This window comes from Cryptotermes secundus, unplaced genomic scaffold, assembly GCF_002891405.2.
Source record: "Cryptotermes secundus unplaced genomic scaffold, Csec_1.0 scaffold234, whole genome shotgun sequence".
NCBI classification, from domain to species: domain Eukaryota; kingdom Metazoa; phylum Arthropoda; class Insecta; order Blattodea; family Kalotermitidae; genus Cryptotermes; species Cryptotermes secundus.
Genome location: NW_019725843.1, coordinates 2,906,128 through 2,922,234, shown reverse-complemented (window position 1 = coordinate 2,922,234; position 16,107 = coordinate 2,906,128). Strand labels below are relative to the sequence as shown.

Genomic DNA, 16,107 nt, shown 5'->3' with positions numbered 1-16,107 from the left:
TCTCTTTGCTTGCGGATTTCTTATATATTTTTTCTTCTACCCTGAAGATGGAGGCGATACGTTCCTCCGAAACGTCGGTTAACACCACATATACACGGTGCCAAATCCCAGAAGACTGCTTTCTTCATAGTCACCGCCGTGAAGGCCTCAAATCTTAAATACCCATCCTGTTTGCTATAGCACCTGTGTAAAATCCGGCCCGCTGTATCACATTCTAATAAACATTTTGTTCTGTCAGAGCGGTCACCCCGCGATATTTGAACACCTCCCTTGACTGTGTAATAAATTTTTGTTGTTGTCGAGAAAAATATTGTAAATACAAAAAAGTATTAGGCAATGCCCACCCTGTTTGCTATAGCACCCGTGTAACAAAAGAAAAATCTATAGATGTAGTGACATCTACCTGCATGCCTGAAACAATTGTTTTCTCAATTGTTTCGAAGATGGCACTGGTATGTTTGCATATCTACAATCGATTGGTCATTCAATAGTTTCATTCGGCAATCGAATGAGTCGATATCGAACGAGAACTTAACTTCCGACAATGTGCGATAAGATCGATAGGATACGAAGTTAAACGTACTCCAGCGACTTGTATCTCATAGTGTGCTGTATGATAATGAAGGAAAACAAAAGCTAAGCGTTTAAATTTCAGTGAAGTTCTTGTATTCTTGTAGGCCTTGTAGGCGTTGTACGGTGATCGAAGTACTGCATGATTCTGACTATAAACGCTACTTAAGATATGGGCTGTTGTTATAGTTGTAAAGAGGATGGCTCCACGCAGGTAGTGTCAACTGTTGACACGTTTTGTGATGGAACTGTTACTACTAAGTGTCGATCAGTTTTACTTTTGTTTTAATACTTCAACTGCTATACTTCTGTAAAGAATTTGTAATATTGCGTAATTTTAAGGGTGGTCTCCAAATTGTACAGTGTTCTGTTTCGAGTTACATATGGGAAGTGCAATGACTTGCACTGGGTAAGGTAAATATTTTTGTACTTAGGATTATCAAAGTAGTAATCAGCGGATTATTTAGAATTTTTGTTGCCTGTTCCAGGGTGGCGAAGTCAGTGAAAGGACACACTTGTTGGTAGATCCTGTTAGCAATAATACAAATATTCAGAGAGTCCAAAGGTAACTGTTATGAATAGAACAGAATTTATTTACATTCTGTAGATCTGTCATAATACATAACCAAGTGTGCAGAAGAGATAAGTATAATACCAATACAAATATAAATACACAGTTGCTACAGCTATTTACAGACATATGTGAAGAATATCGTATTATACAGGGCAAAGTAGTTGTGTCATAAAATGTATTCTTCATATATGTTTACAAGACATATGAATGTGTATCTGAAGTAAATTTCAGCAGAGTAAGGATTGTGATAAGGCTTAGAATTTATTTCTACTTTCTATATTTCCATCATTATCAGAAGGTTGTGTGGTAGCCTCCCAAAGTTCCTTTCACCAATCAGGCAAGAGGGTTACAGGCTACTCATGTCATGCTGCAGCGCATGAGTTTTGATTCATGGCATGATCAACGGGGCAGTAGCCTATATGCAATACAGTTTCTGTCCAGTATAACCCCCAGTAAATATCTGAATGGCTAGTGTGAAACAAGCTTTTATGTTATGTGCCCATTAACTAATCAGATGCTGAATGATTGCTGATGAGAACCTGGACAAAATTGATGCTGGGCTTGAACATTTCTCTTGATAGTCCCTTAGACACCTTGAGCAGATGATGTGTTTCTGAAGTTTCAGGTTTCAGATTTGAAGTTTGGCTTTCACCAAGAAGGAATCTCAGTGAGTTGATGTGAACATTGTGTGTATATGCAAGGAATGCCTGCATAAGAAGATTGACCATTTCTGGCATCTGCTGTAATCTGAGTGTGTTTTGATTTTTTGGTCTCATGATTATGCCACATGCACAGTGTGAGAAGACATGAGTAGCTTCTGTCCTTCTAACCTTACTTTTTTTCTTACTGGCTGTACAGCCCCCTTGGAAACTAGCCTCCAATTTCTTCAGTTTCATGATCATTTTACAGCTGGTAGGACTCCTTGGATGAGTGATCAGCTCATCGCAAGGCCTCTACCTAAATACAGGACAACACAGACACAGAATAAACACATACCCATACCAAACATCCATGCCTTGTGTGGGATTCGAACCCATGATCCTGGCTTTCAAGTGAGTGAAGACATTACATGCCTTAGATCGCTTGGCTACAGTGACCAGCTTCTCACCTTACTGGCTGAAGGATTTTTCTTAGTCTATTGACTTCCCCATAGGATTAAGCCAAGGAAGTAGGACATGTAATGTACATTTAATACAAATATAAACACACAATTTATTGTTAAAGAGTTACAACAATTTTATTGCATAAAGATATTGTACAGCACAGAATTTTTATAATAATTTATGATGTTTAGAATTTTCAGTTTGAGTGTATTCTCCTGGTGGTATTTGTGTATTTGTTTACACTTAAATAATCGTACTTCTATCAGGATTTCTTCAATGGAAGTAGATTCATAAAAGTCTGTTATTTCAGTGATGACTTTATTGGATGTTATTCATCTTCCTTGCCAAAGAAGACTGATGAACAGTCTGCTCTTAATCGAATCCTTCAGGAAACAGCAACGTAAGTTATTGGTGGCAGTTAATGTCTCATTGTAAACAGATTTCGTGTCAGGCCATTGCCCATTCACCTCACCTCTCAGACTTCTGAATATTGCATGTCCATGTTTGAGAACTGCCATTGGCTCCTGGAAGTGGATCAGTTGGCTGATTTAAAAATGTTAGTTTAATATTACCGCATGCCTTCGTCAGGATTCTGAGTCTTTTTAAATTGTACTTGCACTCTTCTAACCATTATGCTCATTTGTGTCGTGTCATCATTCAAGCATAATGGAATCTGCTTATTGGGTGTTTCCATCTGACATAAAATATATAACATAATATGTAATGTTTAATATAATGTAAAGTCAAATATCACTGCTGTAATCATTAAGTTTTATATATAATTTGTTATGTTACAGGCTTTTTATTTCTGCTACTAGTTTGAATCTCTGCAGTTCTCTCTGTCCTACATGAAAGGCTCAGTGATTTGCTGGAAGTTGTATATAAGATGGTCATGTTTTTGTTTGTGTTTGTTAGTTGTAGTTATAGCATAGAACAGGCCTGCAGAAACTCCATGCACCAGGTTGCCATTGGCCCCAAATTTTTATAATGGTTCCTAGAAGTTTCTTCTTATTATATTGCTATTACTTCAGCAATAACAGAAGAAATCATTTGTTTTTCTTTCTTCTGTCATTTATCTTTATTTCCTCTCATGTCTCCCATATTGCTTTCCCAATAGTAACGTCATTCCCCATTTTTTTCTCATTCTCTTTCACATCCGTATCCTCCCATTTCTCTTTATCTCTTCCATACCTCTATCTTCTACCTCCTTTCTCCCATGCTCTTTTTCCCAAATATTTTATTTGTAGATCCTTTCATTGTCCTCTGTCCATGTTGTAGCTGCAGAAGATAATGTTATGTTTTTCATGTATCTGTTCCGTGGCATGTTGGGCTTACCCCAAGTGTGAAAGGAAATAATTGGGTGCTATTTATAGCCTTTTGTAGTTGTTTCATTTGTCCTGTCATTAATTAAAATGATAAAAATTTTCACCCAAGCTATTTTGTTGTTTATTCCAGTTTCTAGTTTTTGTAGGAGGCAGCTGGATTTATAGGAAATTCATGCAGACTTGACATGTAGAGTTGTAGTGAGATATGGCATTGTTCTTTGCAGTAATGTTATAGATGTAGCAGCCTTGGATTCACACAATTTGGAACAGCATGAATATCTGGATAGAGTGAAGCATTATACCCAAAAATTACAATCCATGTCTCGATGGACACCACCTCGACGTCCACCATGTCTCCTTGTGGACATTCCAGCTCCAGAGAAACTGCTAGCATCAGAACCTTTAACACAGCAAGATATGAATTTGGTAAGTTGAAGGCAGATCAACAGAGAAAATACAGATATACATGTACAGAGTATGCTGTATTTTATGGTCTGTAAGATGAATCAGAGTGTGAGGTTCACCCACATTTTATTTAGGAAAGAAACCTTTTATACCTTTGGTTTATAAAGCACATCTAGAATTTAGACACTGTTTTCTAGGACACAGGTGTATCTTATGCCTTAGAATATACAGTATATCATTTTGCGGACACTAATGTACATGAACATGGAAACTATAGAGTCCAAAGAATTTTTTATCAAGAAAATAAGGAAATGATAATTGAAAAAAAGAGATACTTAGGTACGTTTACCAGATATAATGTGCCATCATGAATGACCTTGCTAGGCAACAGCTCAGTAAACAAATACCATGGCAATGAATATGCAACAATAGAACAGTAGAGGGCATCTGTTGCTAGGCAATGGATGTGTTCTCTGTGTGGTCTGACCTGAAGCTATATGATAAAAAGCCAACAATGTTTTTAAGAACTGCCTGTGTGGAGGCTGGGTCGAATACCTCCACCGTGACCCTGCGAGTCGTAGGAGGCGACAAAAGGGGAAGTCTCAAATCTGAGACAGTAAAATATGGCCGAAATACCCCACAAAGACAAGACTGTAACTGTCAAACAGCAAAAAATTTCTGGTCATGAGCCCCAGACAGGGCTCGACACCAAGAATTACTGACTGACTGACCGACCGTCAGTTGCAGTGTGTCTTTGACTTTATAAGAGACAAACCCATCTTCTTGTTAGGGAGGCTGTTACATAAGTACTATTACTGCAAGAGTTCAGTTAGAAAAAAATCTCTCGTCAATGACCTCAAGGGGCCTGACAACAAGACAAACTGATTGGCGGTAAACCGCCAGTCATAAAGTAACTTTGACTTTGAGTGACAGTTCAGTTGGAGTAGTGGATTATTGTAGTGTGGTCAAAAGTCAGGAGTGTCCAGTTGAAGATAGTGATTTGTGAAATGTAGCAAGTTGCATAAATGTCCAATAAATTTAAATCATGAGATCCAACACCTGTTTTATTAGTCATGCAGACCCCTAATACATGACAGTATTCTAAAATTCTGTTATTGTTGGACTGCATTCATATACCGGGTGTCCCAGAAGGAATATGCCAAACTTAGGGAGGGTGTTCCTTGTGTTAAAGTATGCCGATATAACCCAAAATACCTATGTCCAAAGTTGAACGGTTACGGAGATAATGGCCCGAGAAAAGTGTGGTCTTCTGGCGGGTCCACGCACTATACCTGTCAGCTGAGACGTCTTATCTACTCGTATGTTTGTCCTTGAGTGTGGTTATTCACACTAGCCATAAGCTTATGTACTACCTTCAGGTTACGTTGCGGCGGAGTCATGAATGTTTGGTAGTTAGTTGTGCGGAGTTGCTGAAATGCCTTTTGTGTTTTCACACGTGGAATATTGTGATATGCATTTTGTGTGTGGATTTTGCGGTGGCAATGCACGTGCTGCTGTTGAAGAATACCAAAGGTGTTTTCCCCATTGAAGGATTCCATCTCGGAGTGTTTTTGTGCACTCTGAAAGGGAGGATGTACGAATGATAAACACACGAGAGAACATTCTTGAGATGGTTCAGAGATGTCCACGTCTGTCCACTCGTAGAATGGCCTCTTGCATCGGCATATCACGTATGCAGGTGTGGCGAACTTTACATGATGAAGAGTTGTATCCTTACCATGATCAAAGGGTACAACATCCGAAACCAGGCGACCATGCACAGCATATGGATTTGTGCCACTGGATAAAAGCTCATGCTGAACTGTTAAGCGTCATTTTATTCAGTGATGAGGTGTCTTTTACCATGGATGGTGTAAATAATTTACAAAATGTGCATATGTGGTCCCATAATAATCCACATGAGATAATGGAAACGAAATTCCAAAAGAGATTTTCCGTGAATGTACGTTTAATACAGTTATGTGGTCGGCTTATAGCGCAGTCAGCCATGTTACGTCAGCACTTACGAGTCATGTGTCATGTATAGTGCTTGGAAACCTAAGGACAATTATGACATGGCGAGCAAGTATTTTGTACTTCAATTTTATGGCTTCATATCACTCACAAGTTAGTTTGATGTTACGTACATTATGAACATTACAGAAACCACATATTCCTGCCAGTTTTAATATGTATTTTGTAATCAACAAGTGTGTAACACCGATCAAAGTTTGACACTTCTCTGGCCATTATTTCCGTAACCATTCAACTTTGGACATAGGTGTTTTGGGTTATATCGGCATACTTTAACATAAGGAACACCCTCCCGAAGTTTGGCACATTCCTCCTGGGACACCCTGTATGTAGTAGGAGTTTAAATTCTCACAGCAGTGGTTATGAAGAGTTCTGCCTTCTATGATATAATGTCATATAGTCTGTTGAAAATAAACAAACATTTTGGAGGAACATGCCACCTCCATCTTCAGGGTCAAAGAGTAAGCCAAGCAAGAAACCAATGTGAAGCAGGTAGCAAACAGAGCTCTGCAACATGTTCCTCTTAAAAGTTGGTTGACTTTCTGTGGAATACACAGTGTTCATTCTAGAAGATAGGACTTTTCTGTACATCATCCATATATGATGATTTTATTATTATAAGGGGGCTATTGCATAACTGCCTCATCCTTATTTTAATATGAAAACAGTGTTGTTTAATTATTTAAGTATATATTATATTACACTGTTATACAAACATCTCCATTTCTTTATGCTAGATTTCCATTATTTGAGAAATATCTCTTGAGTAAAGTTTTTGTGATTGTGTCTTCTTTATCTGTTGCTTGCTTTTGCATTTGTAGTACTTAATAGCTTTGCTTCTGTGATGACATCTCTGTCAGTCTGTAAAATATCTGTGGATGGATATGTTCTATGTTGAGCGAGATTAGCTTTTGCATTTGTAATTTGATACAGTTGATGGGTGTCTCATGATACAGACTGATACAGTTCACTTTACATGAAGGAAAAAAATACTTTGAAGTGTATTTAAAACTATGGTTGCAGAAACTTAGTTCTGGGAGAAATGGATGTGCTACAAGGTCATCTGATGATTTTTCAGCTGTTTTTAAATGCATTAATTTCCTTCCTCCATGGTCTTTTAGCCCACAAGCGAACTATACCAATCAAGCGACTGCCACTTGTCAGCAAAGTTAGTGCCAACTTTTGCGAATAGAGGGTGTCACGTGGTCAGCACAACAGATTCACACAGTCGTTAATCTTGGTTTTCTAGACTGGAAAATTCGTTAATTATTGGTATGCTATTTGTTGATGTTTTAGATCACCACAACTGTAGAGGAGGCAAATGCAGCTCTTGCAGAACTCCGAGTGGAACATAAAGAAGACTTAGTTGTGCCATTCAGAATTCCTTGAGAACCCACAACCAAGGCAAATCTTGTACATTATGGATGCAGTAAAGAATGGTTGATATCTGCCTCAATTTTTCTGTGGGCATATAAAGGATGTTCAATTTGTGATATAACGGGCAACATTTATATTTAATGTATATGTATATAATTCCTAACTGAATGATGTGATAAGTGTACAAGCTGGGTGAAATTGCAGACACTTTGAAGTTAATGTATATCATGTGACAGCTCGTCATGTTCATTGAAATTGACATTAAGCATTAAGAAGTGACATTCTCTCTATGTTAGTATGTCTGATTGAAAAGGGTTTGTGTGTTTTTAACCCTTAGTAGAATATGTAATCATGTTTTTTTTAACATCTGATTACATATTAGTGTTAAAAACATGGCACACGTAAGGTTCATTAAAATATTGTTATAATGAACCTTGCATCAGCATTTTGATACTAGAACTGCTTAAGGGAAAGAACTTTTATGAGCTTCTGGTTGAAACATGTATGTGACTGAGATTGCTGTTTGGATATTGTTTGTCTGACTTGTACTTTGGCTAAAGGGATTGAATTTAATAGCGATAACAATGTGAGGTGAAAGCATAGTTCAATTATGTGAGTGTAACTGGTGTGTAATTAAATCTTGTGATATTTGTGTTAAAGGCTTATTTTGGATTCATTTTCTAATGATTTTTTTTAATTGCTCTTCAGTATGCTATGCAACATTTTTGTCACTGATATTATTAAAGTTACTACCATCCATTTTACATTTCAGCTGATAAGGGATCACTGTGTCTATTATAAAGATTTTACAGACTGTAGTCAGACTCTTGTATGTACATAAAATAGGGAAGATAGAGATTTACTGATAAGAGGGTCTATAGCATGGGGATCTAAAACTGGAAAAAATGTTAACTGTGAGTGAAGTGCCACACCTGAATTTGGGGAAAACTCTCTTACTTCCCCACTAAGGTGCAGTCTTCTTCTGGTCTTCATTTTGCAGTTACACAGTTGATAAAACTGTAATGTGATGGACTGATATGAAAGACAGTACAACCAAGTTGACTGAAGCGGAAGTGCTTCTGACTTGTATTCAGTAGGTGCTCAGTATGAGTCTGGGCAGCAGCCCCAGTTCTCCTGACTGAAGTTTTCTTCAGTCCTTCTAGACAGATGCTAGGATTCTATCTTAAATTAATCCTTATCTGCTTCCTTCCTTATGTGTTCCTATTTGTTACTTCCTGTCATGTAACCATTCAACATTATATATGGTAAACCCCTTATTTAATATCTCTTTATTTAAATTTTCCTTTCTTTAGTATTCAGTTTCATTTGTCCTAGCTCAATAATTTTGGTGTTAAAATGTCCTCGATTCAAGATTATGCCAACTTTAGTGATCAAATCCATTATTCCCCAAGAAAACATTAAATGGAGACTTCACTGTAATCTGAGTTGCTGACAGTGTCATTAAATAAACTATAAATAAAAAAAACGAAACAAAGTTGTTCTCAGTGGTGAGATAAATGAGACAGTCATAATGGGAATATTCATTTTGTAGTATATAACTATCACTGTAAGATACAATGCAAATCAAATTTGGTAGTGCTGTCACTTAATTACTGGCGGTAGGTGGGAGTGCCTTAGCTGCAGAAACAGATGCATTGACTACTGAGGATTTGAGATTCTTCAGTCTTAGAGTATGCACATTCTTATGAACGTTAAGCATTGCACTTGATATACAGTTTCACTGTGTGTGTTAATATTATCATATCCATAGAAGTTTCTCATGCTGGAGCAATAAGTAACAGCAGAAAGTACTACCGTATTTTAATGTATAATTCACATACTTATTCTTTCAGAACTGTGATCAAAAACTAGGGCATGTGTGTTACTATTTATGAAAAGTGTAGGAAAATGTTAGTATTTGCTTGATCTCAGGATTTTTGGATTTTGTCCTTGTTCAGAATTCTGTTGTAAATAACGCTAAAGAAACCGGATCTATTTCCATCCTCAGGTGAGGGGGGGTGGAAGACACCTATTCTGTTGTGTCCTTTAGCAATTACTGGAAAATTTATGTTATCCCCACACACACACAGACTTAGGATCTGTTAACTGGAGATAAAAGGAAAATGGGGAGAAGAGGAATGCATGTTGGATACTGGGCGGAAAACTAGAATGAAGGAGACCACTAGGGATATAGGGATATCAAGATGTGGGTGGGTGGATAAGACATGGATCTTAGAGAGATTGATCTGGTTCAGGATAGGGTACATGTATGGTACAAGTGAAGCTTTCACATAAAAAGTAATATAAATTGTAAAATTCACGCAGGTTCCATATAAGGCATAATTAGAACTTTCCAGTTAAGTGATATGTAAAACCTTTGAGTAGATTATGAGTCATATTTAGATAATAGGAATTCATTGACAGCATAGAATGAGTGTGTATTTAAGTTTATTTTCGGCCGCGCCATAGCTCAATCTGTTAGTCACTGGCTTCCCACCATGGCGGCCTGTGTTCAATCCCGGGTCTGGTCAAGTGGGATTTGTGGTGGACAAAGTGGCGCTGGGACAGGTTTTCTCCAAGTACACTTAGGTTTCCCCTGCCATTCTTCATTCCACCAAATTCTCCATCATAATCACCCGGGGCAGGCTACAATAGGCCAATCAGTGACCGCCAAGCCGAGTGGACCCAGTTGGACTCCCCCCCCCCACTAAAGAAAATAAAGGAAAATTGAAAAATGTTTCTTTTCAGTGCTTTGCACTGTGCCTTTTCACTTTCAAGACTAGATGGTAGACTGCTGAAAGTTTTGATGTCAGCATAGTATGCATTTTTCTGAAAACATGAGAGGTGGTGTGTTTTGAAAAGGGTATGAGGCATTTTTTAAGCACATTTTCTCTTTCACAAGTACAAAAATGAATTATTAATAAAAATTATGAAACAGACAAGCGAGAAAAAATATTTCTCCTTCTAAACAATGTTATATAGGTTGATGACTTGTTTGGATGAACTGTGCATCACTGGATGTCCAGAACAGACTGGAGATGGATCCAGCTCTTCACTTCATTCCTCACTGCACATAAATACACCTACAAAACAAAACAAACTCCATTTCAGTCTGCAAACGACCTATACCGACCGAACAACTGCAGCTTCTCGCCGAAGTTTGGTCAATTCAGGCTCTAACAGAAATGAGTATCAGGAATTAATTAATTTTCCTGGGGAGTAAAGCATGGCCAGCGTGTAAGGCTGACAACCTTACTGCAATCTTTGAGCCGATCGTCTAGATGATGTGGGACCCTCAACATCTCACAACCCTATGGGCCTCCACGGCCTGGTACAGGGATAGCTTTTTACTATATACACCTACATTAGTTGTAAATACATTTATTACTGCACAGATGTAAAATTTTGAAAACTAGTCAATTCTGGCTGACCATCATTTGGAGAGAGGGTGAAGTGTTAGTCATTTGGTACTGGAGAACACGGTTTCCAGATACAGTACCATATTCTGGTTTGACTCTCTGCAGTCTGGTAGAGAGACTTCTACACATACCAGACGTCACCACCTAAGAATCATAGGTACCACTTTCATAATCTCATACAGGTTTCTATGTCCCTATTTAAGGCTGATGCCTTGTCATTTGGTTATGTAATTATGCTAGTCACAGAGGTTGTGGTGCACAATGTGTAACTGCCATACATACAAACTGATCCTACTACAAGAGCTGTGTGTTCAAATTTTTAAAGATCACTAAAAATTCACCAGAATTGTTAACCAGACATGTGGGTTTCTGCTTCACAACTGTAAACTTTCAGAATGGAAGCAAAGGTATTTCCAGTTAAATTTAATGAAGGCCACTCACCTTTATGCAGGATTTTGGTGAGCAAGACACCCAACACAATTTTTAAATTGAGCTGTGGCACAATATAAATTTGTAGTGTGTGATTGGGCATAGATACTTGAAATAAGCTTTCTGAAATGAAATTTTGGAAATAGTACTATACTGGACAGTTGCTTCTTTTTGTTACTTAAACAACCTCTGGGAACAGAATATAGGGCTTTGCTACTTTTTTTACATATAAACTTGAGGGAAAAATATTACAGCAAGAAACATTTCAGATATAAATATATAATTCTCAATTTATTTAAACTATGTACTTTACATATCTCACACATTTCTTTTAATACACTTGTACATAAAACATGAATTATCTTGCATCCATAATAAAAATAGATTAAGACAACTGTGAGAGTTTCCAGTAAGTTTATATTTAGTATATGAGACAATCAACTGCAATTCTGTGTTCATTCAGTTTATGGGGGGGGGGAGATAACAGTCCACCGTAGTTTTCAAATACACTGTACCCCTTATTTGGCAATGCTTTGAAATGAGCAGCACACCTAGTTAACATTTCAGTTAAGCATTTTTAAAATAAACTGCATTCACTGTGTACCAGATGTCAAGTTTTTGTTTACTAAAGCAGGAGCATGAATGTCTGTCACTGGTGGAACATGAAAGAAATACAGCATGAAACCAGCTGCAAGCAGCAGATGTAGACCCAGTATTGCTGCAAGGATAATATATCGTTTATCAACTGCCACAGCAGGCCAAGCCGTCATCAACAGTACAGATCCTGAGAGGGCAGCTCCCACTGCTACTAACAGCCATTGTAACCACGCTATCTGAATAACCCAAAATATGGAAACTGGTACATATATAGAAAGCGAGTAGCCATACACACACAGTATCTCCAGAAAAGACAGTTTGGCTTCTTCCCTACCATACCACTTCAAGATACCCCAAAGTGCTGCTGGTACCAGCCAGGCATAACTGAAAATAGCAGTGGCTGCATATGTAACTGCATGGAAATCATATCTCCAATGGTAGCTCCTTGTGGCTGCAGCCTGAAGATAGTTTGCCAGGTTTCCACTAATGGCTATTGTAAAGACTAGTGTAACACAGATCCAGAAAGGACCATATAGATCGGGTTTGGGTTTAATATGATGCTGTAAATAGCTAACACCAGGACGAGGAATCATGGACCATACAATTCTTTCCATCACTCGATTTGTATCCACATCAAAAAACTGCTGATAGTATTCAAATGTCCAAAATGAAGTTGAATGATCTTTTCCACCTCCCAGCAATTCTGATTCTGGTCCTTCTGTATCTGAGCCTGGAGTATCTGGAGAATTATTAAACGTCAGCGTGTGTGATGATTTCACATCTAATTCAGCAGCTCCTCCAATATTAGAGACTGAAAATTCTTGAAACTGAAGTTCCGATTCTGCTGTCCTCTGTGTCGTGTTTATCTCCACATCCAGTATTGACGATGCCATGTCACTTCGACTTACCAAATTCAGACGTTGTTAAACACTTCTTACTGTGATCAAAAATTTGTAAATATCTTTCAGTTTCTGAGAGTCAAGGCGATATTCGTTATTACGACCATCGTGTTCTAAAATGTGTAATAACTCCACCACGGACCAGCTTAACAATTACAAATTAACGCAACCAACATACACAAGCTATCTAAGCGATCTAAGCCGATCTAATCTACCACGTACGTAAACCTTAGCAACACAATTAGCATTAACACTACTACCAACATGCTGAGCATGCTGAGTTCATAATTTTTGGAACATCGTCGGCAATCGTGGGTACAGTTGTAAGCTACGATTTAAGTATTATATCATATAGATGACTTTTATATAGCAAGAACTGAGATAGTTTCCTATTCTGACTACCTGAAAGCTCTTACTTTACAACAAATCTGCTTCTGAATTTGTATTCCAATATCATATGTCCTTTGGTGATATCCTGATTCTCCATGGCTATGTCATCTATGGAAGCTATCCGTACGGAAGGGTACAGAAAGTAAAGACATGGCGCGTAATGTGATGTGGCCAGACAGTGTGGGTTTTAATTATTTTTCAGATTACAACTGTGTTATATATGTTATATAATTTGCAGTTGAATAAAATGAAAGCATACAGTTCAGTCTTTGAACATATTTTGGTTTCGTATTGTTTGTCTTAGTTTGATTAGTTATGTGAGTTACGTTCATAGCAATGTATTTACTTTAAAATTTTATCAAGGTAAGTGACGATATATGCACTCCTGTACATTGAAATGCACAATAAAATAGGCAGAGTAAGATTCAGAGGTTTGAACCCTGTAGTTCTGATAGGAATAGGTTTATCGTTTATTTATTTTCTTTATTTGATTTGTACAAGATTGAACCCATCGAAACCATTGTGTGCCAAGTTCGGCATCTCTGTGGGGATGTGTAACCATTAATAAGGATTTTATTAGTTTCCAATTTAGAAATGACTGGCCAATATGAATAAAAAGTCGCTGTCTGCTATTTAAAGGTAATGAAGTAGATTAATAAGGAGAGAAAATATTTAATCTCAGACAGACATTTAACCTGCCAAATGGTCAATGTGTACATTTTTTATATTGTGAAAACACACTTTACTTGCACATGGCTCAGAAAGCATCCTTACAGTTTTTGGTCTATTTTTTTTAACTTGTCTTTCCAAAAGTTCCATCCAAATATTTTCTTCAAAGTGTTACTGACTGTAGAAGAAGGGCCATGAAAATAGTTTCATGCATATATCACATGCTTGCCATTTAATGTTGCAGATAAAAGCAAGGCAACATCCATAGACCAGACTTTTTATTGTTTTTTTTTTTACTAAGCAGTGCTTATCAGGGGATTCTTTCTTTTCCAAACTAAGAAGCACTATGAAAGAAAATTACTTCTTTCTTAAATACTCGTTTAGGAAAGTCCTTGTGTATTAACAACTGGAGATATTTTCTTACAATTTTAGAAGACAAAAAAAAAAGAATAACAATGTATGTCTGATTTTATTTCCTTTCCTGCTGAAACCTTTTACAGTGCATCATATATATTTCATTTATTGTCCTTGTTTAGAGAGAAATTTACTTTCAGAAGCTACTCTTAGAAGTTATTACTGCACATGTATTTATTTTATGATTATAATTGTATCTATCAAGAACATCACCCTAAAGGAATTGTATAGTTTTGAGTCAGTATTTAAACACTTATAAATATGCTTGATACAAATACCTTATATTTACTTTTTCAGGTATACCATATAGAGTTATCAGCCAGAATAAGATGGACGAGGAAATAGTTAGGAAAGTTATCTATAGAAAATCGTGTCTAACATCAAGGTATAAACAGAATGGTTGTCTAAGGAGGCACTCTCATGGCCCTATAAACCGACATCAGCCAATCTTTAAAAATTCCTCAATAAAGCCATGCATGGCATCAACACCACAGCAATGCAGAAGAAGAACTACTGATAATTCAGAGTGTGAGACCAGAACGCAAGCGAAAGACAAAGCTAAAACATGCACAAATTCTAATGTCCTCATAGAAAATGTTACACCCCTTAAAAGACAGAAGACAAAGCATAATTTTAATTTCATCAAAGGAATTACATCATTAGATGGAAGGCCAGATAAACATACAAATGTCTGTAGGAACATATGTGGTGAGTCATTCAGTGTCACAACTGTCAAGAGTCCAACACAGAACCAAATGCTCTCCCTTGATGAATCTATGTTAGCAAGAGTTGATCTGGACAGTGCAGTCAAGGACTATTGTGACAGCCAAAACAGGAACATAAATTTGGATATTCAGAGCACAGAACATGAAGACCACTATCACGTCCCAAATCCATCTGAAGAGCATTTTAATGTAATTAATGATGAAATCATGAAGTCATCATCACAGGGGAGTGATGATTCTAGCTGTAAAGTTAGAACACAATATTCAGAAAGCCGCTGTGACAAGTATCGTCCATTGAATAGAATCCAGCATAAAGACATGGTCACAAATAGTTCTTATTGTATGGCTCCACATGTGGGAATCAATTCTGCTCAGAATGAACATTTTCAAATTACAGATTCTGCATGGGTAAATGATTCATTTTCTGAAGATGTGATTAACAATATGGACAAAGACATCCCAATATCAAACTGTTCTCCACTGAGTAACATGCCACTGGGTGAGAAAATAAAAAGGGCCCTTATTTCTAATGTACAGAAACCAGTAACACCCAAGCCTAAAAACGTGCAGGTAAATGCCGGAGATGAGCCACAAAACAGTTCCTCAAATACAGAAAAATTATCAACATTTTTTGACATCGGTCCTTTCTTTGGCTTACCATTGAAAGTGAAATCACTTATACAGAAGTTTAAAGGAATCTCTGATCTCTACCGTAAGTTTTATGTATAGTTTTGTTACCTACTGAAAAGAAACTGATATTGTAGAGCAAGGTTATGCTGAGTCAGTTTCTGTTATTTTCTCTTCTACGTGGATCGAATGATAAGTAAGAATCAGTGTTCAATCTAACCCTGCTTTATTAAGACTAATGATACACAAAAAGTGTTTTATATATATTCACACACATAGCAATAGAGAAATTCTGTTTTTACCCACATAACTGTAGTAACACATAACAAAAGAGAAATTAGGAACAGAGCATGTAGCCCAGTCTATTATTGAAAATTGTTTACTACGACATTGCCAACTCTAGCATTATATTTTAACATTAGAGAGTTGCCAACATAACAGTTTCATGGGCATGCAAGGGTACAGCATGCAACCTGATAGGATTAGACATTAATGGTTATTTGAATTATTGTCATGTATACTTACAAGCTTTTTGAATGATTTTGTGCAA

The 16,107-nt window shown here is 37.1% G+C and overlaps 3 protein-coding genes across 9 annotated transcripts in view; 2 read left to right on the top strand and 1 right to left on the bottom strand.

Annotated features, from left to right (window-relative positions):
* The first annotated feature begins 555 nt into the window (after positions 1 to 555).
* LOC111863676 (ragulator complex protein LAMTOR1) lies at positions 556 to 8,147 on the top strand. Its single transcript, XM_023850198.2, has 5 exons — positions 556 to 784; positions 1,059 to 1,135; positions 2,558 to 2,647; positions 3,797 to 3,998; positions 7,308 to 8,147. The coding sequence occupies exons 1-5, from the start codon at positions 743 to 745 to the stop codon at positions 7,398 to 7,400; spliced, it is 504 nt and encodes a 167-aa protein (XP_023705966.1). The 5' UTR covers positions 556 to 742; the 3' UTR covers positions 7,401 to 8,147.
* A 3,361-nt stretch (positions 8,148 to 11,508) lies between these two features.
* Positions 11,509 to 12,955, bottom strand: LOC111863660 (protein YIPF1). Its single transcript, XM_023850159.2, has one exon. The coding sequence runs from the start codon at positions 12,724 to 12,726 to the stop codon at positions 11,830 to 11,832; it is 897 nt and encodes a 298-aa protein (XP_023705927.1). The 5' UTR covers positions 12,727 to 12,955; the 3' UTR covers positions 11,509 to 11,829.
* Positions 12,956 to 12,988: 33 nt separating this feature from the next.
* The window catches only part of LOC111863664 (helicase POLQ-like), a 32,012-nt gene continuing 28,893 nt past the window's right edge, over positions 12,989 to 16,107 (top strand). For 2 of the 7 annotated variants that reach the window (XM_033751150.1, XM_023850168.2), the window contains exons 1-2: positions 13,078 to 13,485; positions 14,503 to 15,642. In XM_033751150.1, the coding sequence (XP_033607041.1) occupies positions 14,535 to 15,642 (1,108 nt within the window). In that variant the 5' untranslated portion in view covers positions 13,078 to 13,485; positions 14,503 to 14,534. Of the gene's footprint in view, positions 13,056 to 13,077; positions 13,486 to 14,502; positions 15,643 to 16,107 lie in introns of those variants that run through there. The other 5 variants (XM_023850169.2, XM_023850170.2, XM_033751149.1 and 2 more) reach the window with 5 other exon arrangements.